At 57.6% G+C, this 21239-nt stretch overlaps 1 protein-coding gene across 1 annotated transcript; it reads left to right on the forward strand.

The window, feature by feature from the left end:
- Positions 1 to 423: 423 nt before the first annotated feature.
- Positions 424 to 17744, forward strand: tsen34 (TSEN34 tRNA splicing endonuclease subunit). The gene is made up of 3 exons (XM_085979684.1): positions 424 to 829; positions 9407 to 9700; positions 17507 to 17744. The coding sequence occupies exons 1-3, from the start codon at positions 424 to 426 to the stop codon at positions 17692 to 17694; spliced, it is 888 nt and encodes a 295-aa protein (XP_085835810.1). The 3' UTR covers positions 17695 to 17744.
- The last annotated feature ends 3495 nt before the right edge of the window (positions 17745 to 21239 follow it).

Raw genomic sequence — 21239 nt, forward strand, 5'->3', positions numbered from 1 at the left:
TCCTATCTTCTATGTTTCTATGTCGGAGGGACAGTACTGAGGGAGTCTTGCACTGTCGGAGGGGCAGTACTGAGGGAGCGCCGCACTCTCGGAGGGGCAGGACTGAGGGAGCGCCGCACTGTCGGAGGGAGGGGCAGTACTGACGGAGCGCTGCACTGTTGGAGGAGCAGTACTGTCAGAGGTGCAGTACTGAGGGAGCGCCGCACTGTCGGAGGGGTAGTACTGAGGGAGTGCTGCACTGTCGGAGGGGCAGTACTGAGGGAGCGCCGCACTGTCGGAGGGGCAGTACTGAGGGAGCGCAGTACTGAGGGAGTGCTGCACTGCCGATTAATGTTGTGTGGTTATAATGTGCTGATTCATCCGGGGATTGAGAAAGCCTCTAACTGCCCGCTCGGTGTTTGTGCCGTTTCAGGGCAGCCGGCCATGATCCTGATTCACGTGTCGGACGGCAGCGCGCTGGTGTGGAGCGCAGAGGAGGCCCGGGAGCTGCGGGAGCGGCACGGGCTCTGCGGCAGCCCGGTGGGCTCTCTGGCCCGCCAGCCCCGGCAGAACGCCCGGCTCGGCCTCCCGCTCCGGCTGCTGGCCGAGGAGGCCCGGCTGCTGGCCGAATCGGGGGCCGGGATACTGGTGAGGGCTGAGGGGGGTGAGCCAGGGGAGGAGGAGGAGGAGGAGGAGGAGGAGCAGGAGGAGCACCGGCGGCGCATGCAACGCAGCCACACCGAGCAACACAGGCTGGCCTTGGAGGAGAAGAGGCGGATTCTGGAGGGGCTAGCCGAGCAGATCAGGCAGGGGCGGGAGAGCAAGAAGAGGCGGAGCCACGGAAAGACGGGTGAGGGGACAAAGGGGGAAGAGAGCGAGACGGGCGAGGGGGCACAGCGGGAGGGAGAGGGAATACAGCGAATTTCTCAATCTCGCGTAGTCCCAAAACGCTTTACAGCCAATGAAGTACTTTTTGATTTGTAGTCACTGGTAATGTAGGAAACAGGGCATCCAGTTGTGCACACTTTGATAGGAGTAATAAGGAGGCTTTGAAAGTAAGATTATATGGGGTAGAGGCGCAATGGGATCTGGGCTTACAGATACACAAATCACCTTAAAGTAGTGACACTAAAGCAAACCTAGCACACGGGCTAATTTCTAGAGGGATGGAATTGAATAGCAGTGAAGTTATGTTAAACTTGTATTGAACCTTGGTTTGGCCACACTTGGTCCGGTCTCCATAGACCTTGGTTAGACCACACTTGGAGCACTGTGCACAGTTCCGGTCTCCATAGACCTTGGTTAGACCACACTTGGAGCACTGTGCACAGTTCCGGTCTCCATATACCTTGGTTAGACCACACTTGGAGCACTGTGCACAGTTCTAGTCTCCATATACCTTGGTTAGACCACACTTGGAGCACTGTGCACAGTTCTGGTCTCCATATACCTTGGTTAGACCACACTTGGAGCACTGTGCACAGTTCCGGTCTCCATATACCTTGGTTAGACCACACTTGGAGCACTGTGCACAGTTCCGGTCTCCATATACCTTGGTTAGACCACACTTGGAGCACTGTGCACAGTTCCGGTCTCCATAGACCTTGGTTAGACCACACTTGGAGCACTGTGCACAGTTCCGGTCTCCATAGACCTTGGTTAGACCACACTTGGAGCAATGTGCACAGTTCTGGTCTCCATATCCCTTGGTTAGACCACACTTGGAGCACTGTGCACAGTTCTGGTCTCCATATACCTTGGTTAGACCACACTTGGAGCACTGTGCACAGTTCTAGTCTCCATATACCTTGGTTAGACCACACTTGGAGCACTGTGCACAGTTCCGGTCTCCATAGACCTTGGTTAGACCACACTTGGAGCACTGTGCACAGTTCCGGTCTCCATATCCCTTGGTTAGACCACACTTGGAGCACTGTGCACAGTTCTGGTCTCCATATCCCTTGGTTAGACCACACTTGGAGCACTGTGCACAGTTCTGGTCTCCATATCCCTTGGTTAGACCACACTTGGAGCACTGTGCACAGTTCCGGTCTCCATATACCTTGGTTAGACCACACTTGGAGAACTGTGCACAGTTCCGGTCTCCATATACCTTGGTTAGACCACACTTGGAGCACTGTGCACAGTTCTGGTCTCCATATACCTTGGTTAGACCACACTTGGAGCACTGTGCACAGTGGTTGAAAAGGCATATGGGACACTTGCCTTCATTAGCCGAGGCATAGAATATAAGAGCAGGGAGGTTATGATGGAGCTGTACAAAACGCTGGTAAGGCCACAGCTGGAATACTGTGTGCAGTTTTGGTCGCCACACTATAGGAGGGATGTGATTGCATTGGAGAGGGTGCAGAGGAGATTCACCAGGATGTTACCTGGGATGGAGTGCTTCAGCTATGAAGAGAGACTGGACAGGCTGGGGGTTGTTTTCCTTAGAGCAGAGAAGGCTGAGGGGGGACCTGATTGAGGTGTACAAAATTATGATGGGGAATAGATAGGGTAGATAGAAAGGAACTTTTCCCCTTAGTATTCAATTCAATTCAATTCAATTTTATTTGTCATATATGCAGCAGACGTGTGTACTGCACAATGAAATGTTGATTTTTACGAGTCCTCCAAACATTGGAATAAATATGGCATAACAATGATAAAATACTAATAGAAATACAGTAATAATAAATAAAACAACAGTAATAAATAATAAAAAATTATTCGTTCATGAGTCTTATGGCCTGGGGGTAGAAGCTGTTTCGAAACCTGCTGGTTCGAGACCGTATGCTTTGGTATCTCTTACCGGACGGGAGCAGGGCGAAGAGGCTGTGGCTGGGGTGGCTCGCATCTTTAACGATTCTCAGGGCCTTCCCCCGGCACACCTCGGGGTAGATATCCTGCACCGCAGGTAGTTTAATTCCTAGTAGAGTGGTCAATAACCAGGGGGCATAGATTCAAGGTAAGGGGCAGGAGGTTTAGAGGGGATTTGAGGAAAAACATTTTCACCCAGAGGGTGGTTGGAATCTGGAACTCACTGCCTGAAAGGGTGGTAGAGGCAGGAACCCTCCCAACATTCAAGAAGCATTTAGATGAGCACTTGAAACGCCATAGCATACAAGGCTACGGACCAAGTGCTGGAAAATGGGATTAGAATAGACAGCGCTTGATGGCCGGCACGGACACGATGGGCCGAAGGGCCTCTCTCTCTGCGGTATAACTCTTGACTTGTGGGGGAGACCAGAACTAAGGGCCATAAATATAAGACAGTCACTAATAAATCCAATGGGGAATTCAGGAGAAACTTCTTTACCCGGAGAGCGGTGAGAATGTGGAAGTCGCTACCACAGGGAGTGGTTGAAGCAAATAGTATACAAGCTTTTAATGTTGTCTGTCTGTATCCCGCATCTCTGTGCTCCTCTACCCCATTCAGACTCTTATTTTTTCAAGGAGTGTGTGGACCATTTGTTCTTTCTACCAAAATATACCACAAAAATGACCAGATAAAACAGTTTTTTAGCGATGTTGGTTGTGGGATAATTACTGCCCCAGGACACCGGGGAGAACTCCTGCTCTTCTTCCAATTGTGGCTATGAGATCTTCAACATCAACGTGAGAGGGTTTAATGTCTCATCCGAAAGACGGCATCTCCGACAGTGCGGCGCTCCCTCAGTACCGCCCCTCCGACGGTGCGGCGCTCCCTCAGTACCGCCCCTCCGACGGTGCGGCGCTCCCTCAGTACCGCCCCTCCGACGGTGCGGCGCTCCCTCAGTACCGCCCCTCCGACGGTGCGGCGCTCCCTCAGTACCGCCCCTCCGACGGTGCGGCGCTCCCTCAGTACCGCCCCTCCGACGGTGCGGCGCTCCCTCAGTACCGCCCCTCCGACGGTGCGGCGCTCCCTCAGTACCGCCCCTCCGACGGTGCGGCGCTCCCTCAGTACCGCCCCTCCGACGGTGCGGCGCTCCCTCAGTACCGCCCCTCCGACGGTGCGGCGCTCCCTCAGTACCGCCCCTCCGACGGTGCGGCGCTCCCTCAGTACCGCCCCTCCGACGGTGCGGCGCTCCCTCAGTACCGCCCCTCCGACGGTGCGGCGCTCCCTCAGTACCGCCCCTCCGACGGTGCGGCGCTCCCTCAGTACCGCCCCTCCGACGGTGCGGCGCTCCCTCAGTACCGCCCCTCCGACGGTGCGGCGCTCCCTCAGTACCGCCCCTCCGACGGTGCGGCGCTCCCTCAGTACCGCCCCTCCGACGGTGCGGCGCTCCCTCAGTACCGCCCCTCCGACGGTGCGGCGCTCCCTCAGTACCGCCCCTCCGACGGTGCGGCGCTCCCTCAGTACCGCCCCTCCGACGGTGCGGCGCTCCCTCAGTACCGCCCCTCCGACGGTGCGGCGCTCCCTCAGTACCGCCCCTCCGACGGTGCGGCGCTCCCTCAGTACCGCCCCTCCGACGGTGCGGCGCTCCCTCAGTACCGCCCCTCCGACGGTGCGGCGCTCCCTCAGTACCGCCCCTCCGACGGTGCGGCGCTCCCTCAGTACCGCCCCTCCGACGGTGCGGCGCTCCCTCAGTACCGCCCCTCCGACGGTGCGGCGCTCCCTCAGTACCGCCCCTCCGACGGTGCGGCGCTCCCTCAGTACCGCCCCTCCGACGGTGCGGCGCTCCCTCAGTACCGCCCCTCCGACGGTGCGGCGCTCCCTCAGTACCGCCCCTCCGACGGTGCGGCGCTCCCTCAGTACCGCCCCTCCGACGGTGCGGCGCTCCCTCAGTACCGCCCCTCCGACGGTGCGGCGCTCCCTCAGTACCGCCCCTCCGACGGTGCGGCGCTCCCTCAGTACCGCCCCTCCGACGGTGCGGCGCTCCCTCAGTACCGCCCCTCCGACGGTGCGGCGCTCCCTCAGTACCGCCCCTCCGACGGTGCGGCGCTCCCTCAGTACCGCCCCTCCGACGGTGCGGCGCTCCCTCAGTACCGCCCCTCCGACGGTGCGGCGCTCCCTCAGTACCGCCCCTCCGACGGTGCGGCGCTCCCTCAGTACCGCCCCTCCGACGGTGCGGCGCTCCCTCAGTACCGCCCCTCCGACGGTGCGGCGCTCCCTCAGTACCGCCCCTCCGACGGTGCGGCGCTCCCTCAGTACCGCCCCTCCGACGGTGCGGCGCTCCCTCAGTACCGCCCCTCCGACGGTGCGGCGCTCCCTCAGTACCGCCCCTCCGACGGTGCGGCGCTCCCTCAGTACCGCCCCTCCGACGGTGCGGCGCTCCCTCAGTACCGCCCCTCCGACGGTGCGGCGCTCCCTCAGTACCGCCCCTCCGACGGTGCGGCGCTCCCTCAGTACCGCCCCTCCGACGGTGCGGCGCTCCCTCAGTACCGCCCCTCCGACGGTGCGGCGCTCCCTCAGTACCGCCCCTCCGACGGTGCGGCGCTCCCTCAGTACCGCCCCTCCGACGGTGCGGCGCTCCCTCAGTACCGCCCCTCCGACGGTGCGGCGCTCCCTCAGTACCGCCCCTCCGACGGTGCGGCGCTCCCTCAGTACCGCCCCTCCGACGGTGCGGCGCTCCCTCAGTACCGCCCCTCCGACGGTGCGGCGCTCCCTCAGTACCGCCCCTCCGACGGTGCGGCGCTCCCTCAGTACCGCCCCTCCGACGGTGCGGCGCTCCCTCAGTACCGCCCCTCCGACGGTGCGGCGCTCCCTCAGTACCGCCCCTCCGACGGTGCGGCGCTCCCTCAGTACCGCCCCTCCGACGGTGCGGCGCTCCCTCAGTACCGCCCCTCCGACGGTGCGGCGCTCCCTCAGTACCGCCCCTCCGACGGTGCGGCGCTCCCTCAGTACCGCCCCTCCGACGGTGCGGCGCTCCCTCAGTACCGCCCCTCCGACGGTGCGGCGCTCCCTCAGTACCGCCCCTCCGACGGTGCGGCGCTCCCTCAGTACCGCCCCTCCGACGGTGCGGCGCTCCCTCAGTACCGCCCCTCCGACGGTGCGGCGCTCCCTCAGTACCGCCCCTCCGACGGTGCGGCGCTCCCTCAGTACCGCCCCTCCGACGGTGCGGCGCTCCCTCAGTACCGCCCCTCCGACGGTGCGGCGCTCCCTCAGTACCGCCCCCCCGACGGTGCGGCGCTCCCTCAGTACCGCCCCCCCGACGGTGCGGCGCTCCCTCAGTACCGCCCCCCCGACGGTGCGGCGCTCCCTCAGTACCGCCCCCCCGACGGTGCGGCGCTCCCTCAGTACCGCCCCCCCGACGGTGCGGCGCTCCCTCAGTACCGCCCCCCCCGACGGTGCGGCGCTCCCTCAGTACCGCCCCCCCGACGGTGCGGCGCTCCCTCAGTACCGCCCCCCCGACGGTGCGGCGCTCCCTCAGTACCGCCCCCCCGACGGTGCGGCGCTCCCTCAGTACCGCCCCCCCGACGGTGCGGCGCTCCCTCAGTACCGCCCCCCCGACGGTGCGGCGCTCCCTCAGTACCGCCCCCCCGACGGTGCGGCGCTCCCTCAGTACCGCCCCCCCGACGGTGCGGCGCTCCCTCAGTACCGCCCCCCCGACGGTGCGGCGCTCCCTCAGTACCGCCCCCCCGACGGTGCGGCGCTCCCTCAGTACCGCCCCCCCGACGGTGCGGCGCTCCCTCAGTACCGCCCCCCCGACGGTGCGGCGCTCCCTCAGTACCGCCCCCCCGACGGTGCGGCGCTCCCTCAGTACCGCCCCCCCGACGGTGCGGCGCTCCCTCAGTACCGCCCCCCCGACGGTGCGGCGCTCCCTCAGTACCGCCCCCCCGACGGTGCGGCGCTCCCTCAGTACCGCCCCCCCGACGGTGCGGCGCTCCCTCAGTACCGCCCCCCCGACGGTGCGGCGCTCCCTCAGTACCGCCCCCCCCGACGGTGCGGCGCTCCCTCAGTACCGCCCCCCCGACGGTGCGGCGCTCCCTCAGTACCGCCCCCCCGACGGTGCGGCGCTCCCTCAGTACCGCCCCCCCGACGGTGCGGCGCTCCCTCAGTACCGCCCCCCCGACGGTGCGGCGCTCCCTCAGTACCGCCCCCCCGACGGTGCGGCGCTCCCTCAGTACCGCCCCCCCGACGGTGCGGCGCTCCCTCAGTACCGCCCCCCCGACGGTGCGGCGCTCCCTCAGTACCGCCCCCCCGACGGTGCGGCGCTCCCTCAGTACCGCCCCCCCCGACGGTGCGGCGCTCCCTCAGTACCCGCCCCCCCGACGGTGCGGCGCTCCCTCAGTACCGCCCCCCCGACGGTGCGGCGCTGCCTCAGTACCGCCCCCCCGACGGTGCGGCGCTGCCTCAGTACCGCCCCCCCGACGGTGCGGCGCTGCCTCAGTACCGCCCCCCCGACGGTGCGGCGCTGCCTCAGTACCGCCCCCCCGACAGTGCGGCGCTGCCTCAGTACCGCCCCCCCGACAGTGCGGCGCTGCCTCAGTACCGCCCCCCCGACAGTGCGGCGCTCCCTCAGTACCGCCCCCCCGACAGTGCGGCGCTCCCTCAGTACCGCCCCCCCGACAGTGCGGCGCTCCCTCAGTACCGCCCCCCCGACAGTGCGGCGCTCCCTCAGTACCGCCCCCCCGACAGTGCGGCGCTCCCTCAGTACCGCCCCCCCGACAGTGCGGCGCTCCCTCAGTACCGCCCCCCCGACAGTGCGGCGCTCCCTCAGTACCGCCCCCCCGACACTGCGGCGCTCCCTCAGTACCGCCCCCCCGACACTGCGGCGCTCCCTCAGTGGCACTGGGAGTTTTAGACTGGAATTTGTGCTCAAGTCTCTGGAGTGGGACTTGAACTCAGGACCTCCTGGGCCAATACTTAACCTTCAACCAACTTCACTGAAAAACTGATTATCTGGTCCTCACATTGCTCTTTATGGGATTTCTCCGTGTGCGAATGGGCTGCTGCCTTTCCCTGCAAGTGTGGCGTCACTTCAGAAGTACATGGTTGGCTGTGAAGTGCTTTGGGACATCCTGAGGTTATGACATGATGGGGAGAAGGTGGGGTTGGGGGATATGGGGAGAAGGTGGGTAGGTGGGATTGAAGGATATGGGGAGAAGGTGGGTAGGTGGGGTTGAGGGATATGGGGAGAAGGTGGGTGGGGTTGAGGGATTTGGGGAGAAGGTGGGTAGGTGGGGTTGCACGATATGGGGAGAAGGTGGGTAGGTGGGGTTGGGGGATATGGGGAGAAGGTGGGTCGGTGGGATTGAAGGATATGGGGAGAAGGTGGGTAGGTGGGGTTGAGGGATATGGGGAGAAGGTGGGTAGGTGGGGTTGCACGATATGGGGAGAAGGTGGGTAGATGGGGTTCGGGGATATGGGGAGTAGGTGGGATTGAAGGATATGGGGAGAAGGTGGGGTTGAGGGATATGGGGAGAAGGTGGGTAGGTGGGGTTGGGAGATATGGGGAGAAGGTGGGGTTGGGGGATATGGGGAGAAGGTGGGTAGGTGGGGTTGGGGGATATGGGGAGAAGGTGGGTAGGTGGGGTTGGGGGATATGGGGAGAAGGTGGGGTTGGGGGATATGGGGAGAAGGTGGGTTGGTGGGGTTGGGGGATATGGGGAGAAGGTGGGTGGGTGGTGTTGGGGGATATGGGGAGAAGGTGGGTAGGTGGGTTTGAGGGGTATGGGGAGAAGGTGGGTAGGTGGGGTTGAGGGAGTTGGGGAGAAGGTGGGTAGGTGGGGTTGGATATGGGGAGAAGGTGGATTTAGGGAATATGGGGAGAAGGGGGATTTGGGGAGAAGGTGGGGTTGAGGGATATGGGGAGAAGGTGGGTAGGTGGGGTTGAGTGATATGTGGAGAAGGTGGGTAGGTGGGGTTGAGTGATATGGGGAGAAGGTGGGATTGAAGGATATGGGGAGAAGGTGGGATTGAGGGATATGAGGAGAAGGTGGGATTGAATGATATGGAGAGAGTGTGGGATTGAATGATATGGAGAGAATGTGGGTTTGCGGGATATGGGGAGAAGGTGGGTGGGTGGGATTGAGGGATATGGGGAGAAGGTAGGTTTGAGGTATTGGGGAGAAGGTGGGTTTGAGGTATTGGGGAGAAGGTGGGTTTGAGGTATTGGGGAGAAGGTGGGTTTGAGGTATTGGGGAGAAGGTGGGTTTGAGGTATTGGGGAGAAGGTGGGTTTGAGGTATTGGGGAGAAGGTGGGTTTGAGGTATTGGGGAGGTCGGTGGGTTTGAGGTATTGGGGAGGTCGGTGGGTTTGAGGTATTGGGGAGAAGGTGGGTTTGAGGTATTGGGGAGGTGGGTTTGAGGTATTTGGGAGAAGGTGGGTTTGAGGTATTGGGGAGAAGGTGGGTTTGAGGTATTGGGGAGAAGGTGGGTTTGAGGTATTGGGGAGAAGGTGGGTTTTGAGGTATTGGGGAGGTGGGATTGAGGTATTGGGGAGAATGATCTGAGCCGTTCCTGTGTAACCCAGATTTCCCCCCCCCCCCCCCCTTGTTTCCAGGCGAGCCAGCGTCAGAGGCCAGTGAGGAGAGTCCCCCCGTCCCACTGAAGGAGCTGGAGGAGTTGGAGCAGACTTTCACCTTCCCGCAGGAGAACAGCCTGGTGCAGCTCCACACGGCCCGTCTCGTGCCCCGGAGGCTGCAGGTGGTCGACTGGCGCTCGGCCTCCAAAGACTGGCCGCACCCCGGGGACGAGGCCCACGCCCTGCGCTACTCCGTCTTCAAGGACCTCCGCGCCAAGGGCTACAACCTGACCAGCGCCGGCAAGTTCGGGGGCGACTTCCTCGTCTATCCGGGTACGCAATCCCGTTTGTTAAGGGGTGGGGGCGTGACTTAGTAGGACTCCTCTAACTGCCTCACTCGGAGCGTCTGTTCTCTGAGCTATTCGACTATGGGAGGTTTCACGACCAAATCCAATTCCTCTCTCCCTCACTCCCTCCTGGACTCTGATAGGCCAACATTGATCCCAGTTACTGACCTTGGGAATAGGCACAGAGTGCGGAGCAGTTACCGACCCCATTCCTAGACTCCACCATTCCAACGCTCCCCTGCCTGGCCTCCCGTATTGCACCCGCCATAAACTGGAGCTCATCCAAAACGCTGCTGCTCCCAACCGAACTCGCACCAAGTCCTGTTCACCCATCACCCTCTGTGCTTGCTGACCTACACTGGCTCCCCGGTCCGGCCAGGACTCGATTTTAAAATTCTCATCCTCCTGTTCAAATCCCTCGATGGCCCCTCGCCCTCTCTGTAACCTCCACCAGCCCCTACAATTCTCATCCTCCTGTTCAAATCCCTCCATGGCCCTCGCCTCCTCCCTATCTCTGTAACCTCCTCCAGCCCTACAATTCTCATCCTCCTGTTCAAATCCCTCCATGGCCCTCGTCCCTCCGTATCTCTGTAACCTCCTCCTGCCCTACAATTCTCACCCTCCTGTTCAAATCCCTCCATGGCCCTCGCCCCCTCCCTATCTCTGTAACCTCCTCCTGCCCTACAATTCTCACCCTCCTGTTCAAATCCCTCCATGGCCCTCGCCCCCTCCCTATCTCTGTAACCTCCTCCTGCCCTACAACTCTCATCCTCCTGTTCAAATCCCTCCATGGCCCTCGCCCCCTCCCTATCTCTGTAACCTCCTCCAGCCCCTACAATTCTCATCCTCCTGTTCAAATCCCTCCATGGCCCTCGCCCCCTCCCTATCTCTGTAACCTCCTCCAGCCCCTACAATTCTCATCCTCCTGTTCAAATCCCTCCATGGCCCTCGCCCCCTCCCTATCTCTGTAACCTCCTCCAGCCCCTACAATTCTCATCCTCCTGTTCAAATCCCTCCATGGTCCTCGCCCCCTCCCTCTCATTGTAACCTCCTCCAGCCCCTTCAATTCTCATCCTCCTGTTCAAATCCCTCCAAGGCCCCTCGCCCCCTCCCTATCTCTGTAACCTCCTCCAGCCCCTACAATTCTCATCTTCCTGTTCAAATCCCTCCATGGCCCTCACCCCCTCCCTACCTCTGTAACCACCTCCAGCCCCTACATTTCTCATCCTCCTGTTCAAATCCCTCCATGGCCCCTCGCCCCCCTCCCTATCTCTGTAACCTCCTCCAGCCCTACAACCCTCCGAGATCTCTGCGCTCCTCCAATTCTGCCCTCTTGAGCATCCCCGATTTCCATCGCTCCACCATTGGCGGCCGTGCCTTCAGCTGCCTGGGGCCCTGAGCTCTGGAATTCCCTCCCTAAACCTCTCCGCCTCTCTCTCCTCCTTAACGATGCTCCTTAAAACCTACCTCTTTCACCTGCCCTAATATCTCCTTATCTGCCTCGGTGTCGAACCTTGCCTGATAATCGTTCCCGTGAAGCTCTTTGGGGCATTTCATTACATTAAAGGCGCTGTTTTGTAGGGGGTTGGTGTGATACAGTTGGCGAGACTCCTCCAACTGCCTCGCTTGGGGCGTCTGTTCTGTGAGCTATTCGACCTGGGGCGGCCTCGCGGCTGAATCCGATTTCATCCCCCCCTCCCTCCGTCCTGGACGCTAGTCAGAAGCAGGACCAGCCCCCCTCCGCGTTTCCCTATGCACATGCACACACGTTGGGATCTTCCTGTTCCGTGTGGCTCGGTCGCGCAGTGTCTGGGGGCCGTTCAATCCACACGCTGAGGTCTGTTGGGAGCCCATCAGCATACGATTCCCCTTTAAATCATTGAACAAGGGGGATCTCATTGAAACTTATAAAATTCTAACAGGACTAGACAGACTAGATGCAGGAAGAATGCAGGACGATCCATGGCAAGAACATCCTTCCTCAGATTCTTTCAGAGGTAGAAAATAGCGGGGCTATGGGGAAGGAGCAGGGGAGAGTGGGTCTAATCGGAGCGCTCTCCCAAAGGGCCAGCACAGGCAGGAGGGGCCGAATGGCCTCTTTCTGTGCGATTCTACGAGCAGTTTTGGTCGCCTTATCTGAGGAAGGATGTTCTTGCCATGGAGAGAGTGCAGCGTAGATTCACCAGACTGACACCTGGGATGGCAGGAATGACGTATGAGGAGAGATTGGGTCGATTGGGCTTATACTCGCTGGAGTTTAGAAGAATGAGAGGGGATCTGATTGAAACTTATAAAATTCTAACAGGACTGGACAGACTAGATGCAGGAAGGATGTTCCCGATGGCGGGGGAGTCCAGAACCAGGGGTCACAGTCGAAGGATAAGGGGTAAGCCATTTAGGACTGAGATGAGGAGGAATTTCTTCACCCAGAGAGTGGTGAACCTGTGGAATTCTCTACCACACAAGGCAGTTGAGGCCAATTCATTAAATATATTCAAGAAGGGGTTAGATATATTTCTTAAGGCTAAAGGGATCAAGGGATATGGGGAGAAGGCAGGGACCGGGTACTGAATTTGGATGATCAGCCATGATCTCATTAAATGGCGGACCAGGCTCGAGGGGCCGAATGGCCGACTCCTGCTCCTATCTTCTATGTTTCTATGTAACAACACAGCCCAGGAGGAGGCCGTTCGGCCCATCGTGCCTGCGCCAGCTCTTTGAACCAGCAATCCAATTCGTCCCGCTCCTCATCTTTCCCCATATCCCGACAAACTTTTGAAGTGGGAGGTGATTACAAGTTGGGGCAGGGGAGGGAGGGAGGGAGCGTACCCAGGTCGATAGCCGTTTGGTAACCAGTCGGGAGGTGTCGGCCCTTACAAATGGGGACGGAGCCATTCGCGGCGGAAGCAGGCCAGAATATAAAATCGCCCGCCCTCAAAATGCGGGTTATATTACCGCTCGCCGGCACAACCTCTCCCGTTAAACCGAGGCCCCGTCTGCTCTCACAGGTGGACGTAAAAGATCCCACGGCCACTCTTTCGAAGAAGAGGTTCACGAGGTTGATTCCGGAGATGAAGGGGTTGTTTTATGAGGAAAGGTTGAGCAGGTTGGGCCTATACTCACTGGAGTTTAGAAGAATGAGAGGGGATCTTATTGAAACATATAAGATTCTGAAGGGGCTCGACAGGGTAGATGCAGAGAGGATGTTTCCCCTCGTGGGGGAATCTAGAACTAGGGGACATAGTTTCAGGATAAGGGGGCGCCCTTTTAAATTGGAAATGAGGAGGAATTTCTTCTCTGAGGGTCGTGAATCTTTGGAATTCTCTTCCCCAGAGAGCTGTGGAGGCTGGGTCAGTGAATATATTTAAGGTGGAGAGAGATCGTTGAACGGTAAGGGAGTCGAGGGTTATGGGGAGCGGGCAGGGAAGCGGAGTTGAGGCCAAGATCAGATCAGCCACGATCTTATTGAACTGCGTAGCAGGCTCGAGGGGCCGAATGGCCGACTCCTGCTCCTACCTCTTATGTTCTATGTTATCCTGGGTCCAATATTTACCCCTCAACCAATATCACTAAAACAGATTATCTGGTCATTATCACATTGCTGTTTGTAGGAGCTTGCTGTGCGCAAATCGGCTGCCGCGTTTCCCACATTGCAACAGTGACTGCACGTCAAAAAGTACTTCATTGGCTGTAAAGTGCTTTGGGATGTCCTGAGGTTGTGAAAGGCGCTATGGAAATGCAAGTTTTTCTTTTTCTCTGACCCCCGCCCCGAGCCATGGGTAAAGTCAGTAGAGCACGAGGCGTAACATTAAACTTCTCAGTTACTGACCCTAGGGACAGTCACAGAATGGGACCAGCTTTTAAAAATTTGTTCATGGGATGTGGGCGTTGCTGGTAAGGCCGGCATTTATTGCCCATCTCTAGTTGCCCTTGAGAAGGTGGTGGTGAGCCGCCGCCTTGAACCGCTGCAGTCCGTGTGGTGAAGGTACTCCCACAGCGCTGTTAGGGAGGGAGTTCCAGGATTTTGGCCCAGCGACGATGAAGGATCGGCCGATATATTTCCAAGTCAGGATGGTGTGTGTGACTTGGAGGGGAACATGGAGGTGGTGGTGTTCCCATGCGCCTGCTGCCCTTGTCCTTCTAGGTGGAAGAGGTCGTGGGTTTGGGAGGTGCTGCCGAAGAAGCCTTGGCGAGTTGCTGCAGTGCATCTTGTAGATGGTACACACTGCAGCCACGGTGCGTCGGTGGTGGAGGGAGTGAATGTTTAAGGTGGTGGATGGGGTGCCAATCAAGCGGGCTGCTTTGTCCTGGATGGTGTCGAGCTTCTCGAGTGTTGTCGGAGCTGCACTCATCCAGGCAAGTGGAGAGTATTCCATCACACTCCTGACTTGTGCCTTGTAGATGGTGGAAAGGCTTTGGGGAGTCAGGAGGTGAGACACTCGCCGCAGAATACCCAGCCTCTGACCTGCTCTTGTACCCACAGTATTTATGCGGCTGGTCCAGTTAAGTTTCTGGTCAATGGTAACCCCCCAGGATGCTGATCGTGGGGGATTCGGCGATGGTAATGCCGTTGAATGTCAAGGGGCGGTGGTTAGACTCTCGCTTGTTGGAGATAGTCATTGCCTGGCACTTCTGTGGCGCGAATGTTACCTGCCACTTATCAGCCCAAGTCTGAACGTCATCCAGGTCTTGTTGCATGCAGGCATGGACTGCTTCATTAACTGAGGAGTTGTGAATGGCGCTGAACACTGTGCAGTCATTAGCGAACATCCCCATTTCTGACTTTATGTTGGAGGTAAGGTCATTGATGAAGCAGCTGAAGATGGTTGGGCCTAGGACACTACTCCTGCTCCTATCTTCTCTACCCTGAGGAACTCCTGCAGCGATGTCCTGGGGCTGAGGTGATTGACCTTCAATCACAACCATCTTCCTTTGTGCTAGGTATGACTCCAGCCAGTGGAGCGTTTTCCCTCCGATTCCCATTGACTTCAGTTTCACTAGGGCTCCTTGATGCCACACGGTAAAATGCTGCCTTGGTGTCAAGTTACTGACCCCGGGAGGACAGTCACAGAGTGGGGACGAGACACTGGCTCCATTTCTCGATTTGACTATTCCACAGCTCTCCTGGTTGGCCTATACCCTACGTAACACTGCTGCCCGCATTCTAACTCATACCAAGTCCTGATTACCCTCTACCTCTGTGCTCGCTGACCCACATTGGCTACCGGTCCGGCAACACATCAATTTTAAAATTCTCATCCTCCTGTTCAAATCCCTCCATGGCCCCTCACCCCCTCCCTATCTCTGTAACCTCCTCCAGCCCTACAATTCTCATCCTCCTGTTCAAATCCCTCCATGGCCCCTCACCCTCTCCCTATCACTGTAACCTCCTCCAGCCCCGACAATTCTCATCCTCCTGTTCAAATCCCTCCATGGCCCTCGCCCCCCTCCCTATCTCTGTAACCTCCTCCAGCCCTACAATTCTCATCCTCCTGTTCAAATCCCTCCATGGCCCTCGCCCCCCTCCCTATCTCTGTAACCTCCTCCAGCCCCTACAGTTCTCATCCTCCTGTTCAAATCCCTCCATGGCCCTCGCCCCTCCCTATCTCTGTAACCTCCTCCAGCCCCTACAATTCTCATCCTCCTGTTCAAATCCCTCCATGGCCCTCGCCCCCCTCCCTATCTCTGTAACCTCCTCCAGCCTCTACAGTTCTCATCCTCCTGTTCAAATCCCTCCATGGCCCTCGCCCCTCCCTATCTCTGTAACCTCCTCCAGCCCCTACAATTCTCATCCTCCTGTTCAAATCCCTCCATGGCCCTCGCCCCCCTCCCTATCTCTGTAACCTCCTCCAGTCCCTACAATTCTCATCCTCCTGTTCAAATCCCTCCATGGCCCTCGCCCCCTCCCTATCTCTGTAACCTCCTCCAGCCCCTACAATTCTCATCCTCCTGTTCAAATCCCTCCATGGCCCTCGCCCCCTCCCTATCTCTGTAACCTCCTCCAGCCCCTACAATGCACATCCTCCTGTTCAAATCCCTCCATGGCCCTCGCCCCCTCCCTATCTCTGTAACCTCCTCCAGCCCCTACAATTCTCATCCTCCTGTTCAAATCCCTCCATGGCCCCTCACCCTCTCCCTATCACTGTAACCTCCTCCAGCCCCTACAATTCTCATCCTCCTGTTCAAATCCCTCCATGGCCCTCGCCCCCCTCCCTATCTCTGTAACCTCCTCCAGCCTCTACAGTTCTCATCCTCCTGTTCAAATCCCTCCATGGCCCTCGCCCCCTCCCTATCTCTGTAACCACCTCCAGCCCCTACAATTCTCATTCTCCTGTTCAAATCCCTCCATGGCCCTCGCCCCCTCCCTATCTCTGTAACCTCCTCCAGCCCTACAATTCTCATCCTCCTGTTCAAATCCCTCCCTGGCCCTCGCCCCCTCCCTATCTCTGTAACCTCCTCCAGCCCCTACAATTCTCATCCTGCTGTTCAAATCCCTCCATGGCCCTCGCCCCCTCCCTATCTCTGTAACCTCCTCCAGCCCTACAATTCTCATCCTCCTGTTCAAATCCCTCCATGGCCCTCGCCCCCTCCCTATCTCTGTAACCTCCTCCAGCCCTACAATTCTCATCCTCCTGTTCAAATCCCTCCATGGCCCTCGCCCCCTCCCTATCTCTGTAACCACCTCCAGCCCCTACAATTCTCATTCTCCTGTTCAAATCCCTCCATGGCCCCTCGCCCCCTCCCTATCTCTGTAACCACCTCCAGCCCCTACAATTCACATCCTCCTGTTCAAATCCCTCCATGGCCCTTGCCCCCTCCCTATCTCTGTAACCACCTCCAGCCCCTACAATTCACATCCTCCTGTTCAAATCCCTCCATGGCCCTTGCCCCCTCCCTATCTCTGTAACCACCTCCAGCCCCTACAATTCACATCCTCCTGTTCAAATCCCTCCATGGCCCTTGCCCCCTCCCTATCTCTGTAACCACCTCCAGCCCCTACAATTCACATCCTCCTGTTCAAATCCCTCCATGGCCCCTCGCCCCCTCCCTATCTCTGTAACCACCTCCAGCCCCTACAATTCACATCCTCCTGTTCAAATCCCTCCATGGCCCTTGCCCCCTCCCTATCTCTGTAACCACCTCCAGCCCCTACAATTCACATCCTCCTGTTCAAATCCCTCCATGGCCCTCGCCCCCTCCCTATCTCTGTAACCTCCTCCAGCCCTACAATTCTCATCCTCCTGTTCAAATCCCTCCATGGCCCCTCGCACCCTCCATATCTCTGTAACCACCTCCAGCCCCTACAATTCTCATCCTCCTGTTCAAATCCCTCCATGGCCCTCACCCCCCTCCCTATCTCTGTAACCTCCTCCAATCCTGCGCTCTTGAGCATCCCTGTTTTCCCTCGCTCCATTGGCGGCCGTGCCTTCATCTGCCTGGGGCCCTGAGCTCTGGGATTCCCTCCCTAAACCTCTCCGCCTCTCTCTCCTCCTTTAAGACGCTCCTTATAACCAACCTCTTTGACCCAGCTTTTGGTCGCCTGTCCTAATATGTGGCTCAGTGTCGTGTTTTGTCTGATAATCGATCCCGTGTAACGCCAGTGGGAGGTTTAACTACATTAAAGGCGCTATATAAATGCAAGTTGTTGGGAGAATCTGGTACTTTCCACTGTCGGGGGACCAATGCCTTTTCCCCCGCGCCCCCGCCCGCGCCCGTCCAGTACCGTGTATCCCAGATACGCTGCGGACGACCTCCTCCTATCTCTGTTAACTCTTTGTTTCGCCCCTCACAGATGACCCGATGCGATTCCACGCCCACTTCATCGCGATCTGCGTCCCCTACAAGACGGAGATGCCGCTCCATGACACCGTGACGGCCGGGCGGCTAGGCTCCAACGTCAAGAAGACGGTGTTGCTGTGCTCGGTGATGGAGGACGAGCGGGTAGTTTACACGTCGCTGCGCTGGAGCGGGATCCAGTGATTGGCCCGAGCCCGCCATCAATTCAATCGAATAAAACAATTCACTTTTAACCCCTTGTTTCTGTCTCTCTGATTTTGGGTATATTTGTGATACACTGTCCCATCAAACACTCCCAGGGCAGGTACAGCATGGGGTTAGACACAGAGTAAAGCTCTCTCTACACTGTCCCATCAAACACTCCCAGGGCAGGTACAGCATGGGGTTAGACACAGAGTAAAGCTCTCTCTACACTGTCCCATCAAACACTCCCAGGGCAGGTACAGCACGGGTTAGATACAGAGTAAAGCTCCCTCTACACTGTCCCATCAAACACTCCCAGGGCAGGTACAGCATGGGGTTAGATACAGAGTAAACCTCTCTCTAAACTGTCCCATCAAACACTCCCAGGGCAGGTACAGCACGGGTTAGATACAGAGTAAAGCTCCCTCTACACTGTCCCATCAAACACTCCCAGGGCAGGTACAGCACGGGTTAGATACAGAGTAAAGCTCCCTCTACACTGTCCTGTCAAACACTCCCAGGGCAGGTACAGCACAGGGTTAGATACAGAGTAAAGCTCCCTCTACACTGTCCCATCAAACACTCCCAGGGCAGGTACAGCATGTGTTAGATACAGAGTAAAGCTCCCTCTACACTGTCCCGTCAAACACTCCCAGGGCAGGTACAGCACGGGGTTAGATACAAAGTAAAGCTCCCTCTACACTGTCCCATCAAACACTCCCAGGGCAGGTACAGCATATGTTAGATACACACCGACTGGTTCACAGGAATGAGTCATACAGATCCTGGGGTCTTTTTGTAAGAGAAGTCAGGGGCGGAGCCAAGAGCCAGGACCTGGAACCTCCCAGGTTAGTCAGGAAAGAGGAAGTGAAACTATACACAGTGGGGCAGGGTAATATACATGAGTGCAAAACGAATACAGGATCAAGACAAACAGATTTCATTACATTCACCCCTTCTATAGATTTAGTCCATCGAGGTGATGTTTCTTAAAAGTTGGTATAAGTGAGTCTGTCAGGAGGTTTTGCAGTTCTCAGTGATCGGCGCAAAGCCGGTTGGGGTGCCTCTAGGGGAGTGGATTCTGGTTCCTCCGCTGTCCGGGCCTCCGCAGTGTCTTCCAGGTTAAAGTTGGGTATTGATACCTCTGGGCGTCCTGTCTCTGTGTAGTGTAGGTCTTCATCGGATAGTCTCCCATCGTTCGCTCCCCGAGGGAGCGAAGTCTTATATGGAAACAGTGTCCTCTCGCCCGTCAGAGTATTCGATATAGGTGTACTGAGGGTTTGCATGGAGGAGCTGTACCTTTTCCACAAGGGGGTCCATTTTATGGCCTCTCACGTGCTTCCGCAATAGTACTGTCCCCGGAGACGTCAGCCACGCGGGTAGAGATATGCCCGAGGTGGATTTCCGGGGGAAAACGAACAACTTCGTGAGGGGTAGCGTTAGTGGCTGTACATAACAGAGACCTTATGGAGTGGAGCACGTCTGGGAGGACTTCCTGCCAGCGGGAGGTCGGAAGGCCTTTTGACTTTAAGGCTAACGTGACAGCCTTCCAAACAGTAGCATTCTCCCTTTCCACTTGCCCATTACCCCGGGGGTTGTAGCTAGTGGTTCTGCTAGTGGCTATCCCCTTCGAGAGCAAGAACTGGCGCAGCTCGTCACTCATGAATGACGTCCCCCTATCGCTGTGTATGTAGTTCGGCATGCCAAACATGCAGAATAGATTACAGAGACACTTGATGACCGTGGCACTGGTCATGTCTGGGCAGGGAATGGCGAAGGGGAAGCGGGAATATTCATTGATGATATTGAGGAAGTACACGTTACGGTCGGCAGAGGGAAGGGGTCCCTTGAAGTCCAGACTTAGGCGCTCGAATGGCCATGTGGCTTTGATAAGGTGTGCACGGTCAGGCCTGTAGAAACAAGGCTTGCATTCGCACAGATGTGGCAGGCTCTGGTCATTGCCCTGACCTCGATGGAGTGGGGCAGATTGCGGGACTTTATAAAATGGTATAGTCGGGTGACCCCTGGGTGACAGAGGTCGTTGTGGAGACCCTGTAATTTGTCCGTATGAATGCTGGCACACATTCCCCGCGATAGGGCGTCTGGGGGTTCATTAAGGGCTCCCGGCCTGTACATAATATCATAGTCGAACATGGATAGTTCGATCCTCCACCTGAGTATTTTGTCATTCTTGATTTTCCCCCTTTGTTATTAAACATGAAAGCCACTGACCGCTGGTCAGTGAGCAGGGTGAAACGTTTGCCAGCTAGGTAGTGTCTCCAGTGCCGCACTGCCTCCACTATAGCCTGTGCCTCCTTCTCGACAGAAGAGTGCCTGATTTCAGGTCCCTGAAGGGTTTGGGAGAAGAAGGCCACAGGTCTCCCAGCCTGATTGAGGGTCGCAGCTAAGGCAAAGTCTGACGCATCGCTTTCGACTTGAAAGGGAATGCATTCGTCCACTGCACACACTGCAGCCCTTTCAATGTCCTGTTTAATACTGGTGAAAGCCTCCCGAGCTTCAGCTGATAGTGGGAAGGACGTCGATTTAATGAGGGGTCGGGCCTTATCAGAGTACTTGGGCACCCATTGGGCATAATACGAAAAAAATCCCAGGCACCTTTTTAAAGCTTTGGGATTGTGTGGCAGGGGCAGTTCCTTTAGGGGGCGTAATCGGTCAGGGTCCGGTCCAATTACCCCATCTTCCACCACACAGCCGAGGATACAGAGACGGGTTGTGTTGAAGACACATTTGTCTTCGTTGTAGGTTAGATTCAGCTTTAGGGCAGTTTTTAAAAATCTCGCAAGATTTAGATCGTGGTCTTGCTGGTTGTGCCCGCAGATAGTGACATTGTCCAGATAGGGGTAGGTAGCTTGTAGTTTATTCTCGTCAACCATGCCGTCCATCTCACGTTGGAAGACCGAGACCCCATTTGTTACTCCGAAGGGCACTCTGAGAAAATGGTAGAGCGCCCGTTCGCCTCGAAGGCGGTGTATGGGCGGTCCTCCGTTCTAATGGGGAGATGGTAATACGCGGATTTGAGGTCGATAGTCGAGAAGACTCGGTATTGCGCAATCTGGTTGACCATTTCTGATATGCGGGGTAAAGGGTAGGCGTCCAGCTGGGTATAAATATTAATTTATGGTAGTCAATTACCATCCGTTTCTTTTCGCTATTTTTAACTATGACTACTTGGGCATGCCACGGGCTGGTACTGCATTCAATAATGCCTTCCCGCAGGAGTATGTCCACTTCCGCCTTGATAAAGTGTCTGTCTTCCAGACTGTACCGTCTACTTTTGGTCGCTATGGGCCTACAGTTCGGAGCGAGATTAGCGAATAAAGAGGGCGGGCTGATTTTTAAGGTTGATAGGCCACAGACTGTGAGTGGCGGCTGGGACCCGCCCTATGCTAGCGTGACACTTTTGTGGTGGCACTGGAAGTCCAGGCCCAAGATTACATTAACACAGAGTTCTGGCATCACGAGTTTAAAATCCTTGTAGTCCGTGCCTTTTACCGTCAGTGTTACCACACAGTAGCCCAAAATGT

The sequence above is a fragment of the Somniosus microcephalus genome, unplaced genomic scaffold, assembly GCF_052327205.1.
Source record: "Somniosus microcephalus isolate GS21.2 unplaced genomic scaffold, FLI_Smic_1.0 unresolved_chr9, whole genome shotgun sequence".
NCBI lineage: Eukaryota > Metazoa > Chordata > Chondrichthyes > Squaliformes > Somniosidae > Somniosus > Somniosus microcephalus.

Bases quoted from the DNA above. Each gene is read 5' to 3' on its own strand.
- tsen34 (XM_085979684.1), top strand. From the start codon at position 424: ATGATCCTGATTCACGTGTCGGACGGCAGCGCGCTGGTGTGGAGCGCA. The intron at 830-9,406 runs GTGAGGGGACAA...CCTTGTTTCCAG, and splicing joins GCGGAGCCACGGAAAGACGG to GCGAGCCAGCGTCAGAGGCC. The intron at 9,701-17,506 runs GTACGCAATCCC...CGCCCCTCACAG, and splicing joins CGACTTCCTCGTCTATCCGG to ATGACCCGATGCGATTCCAC.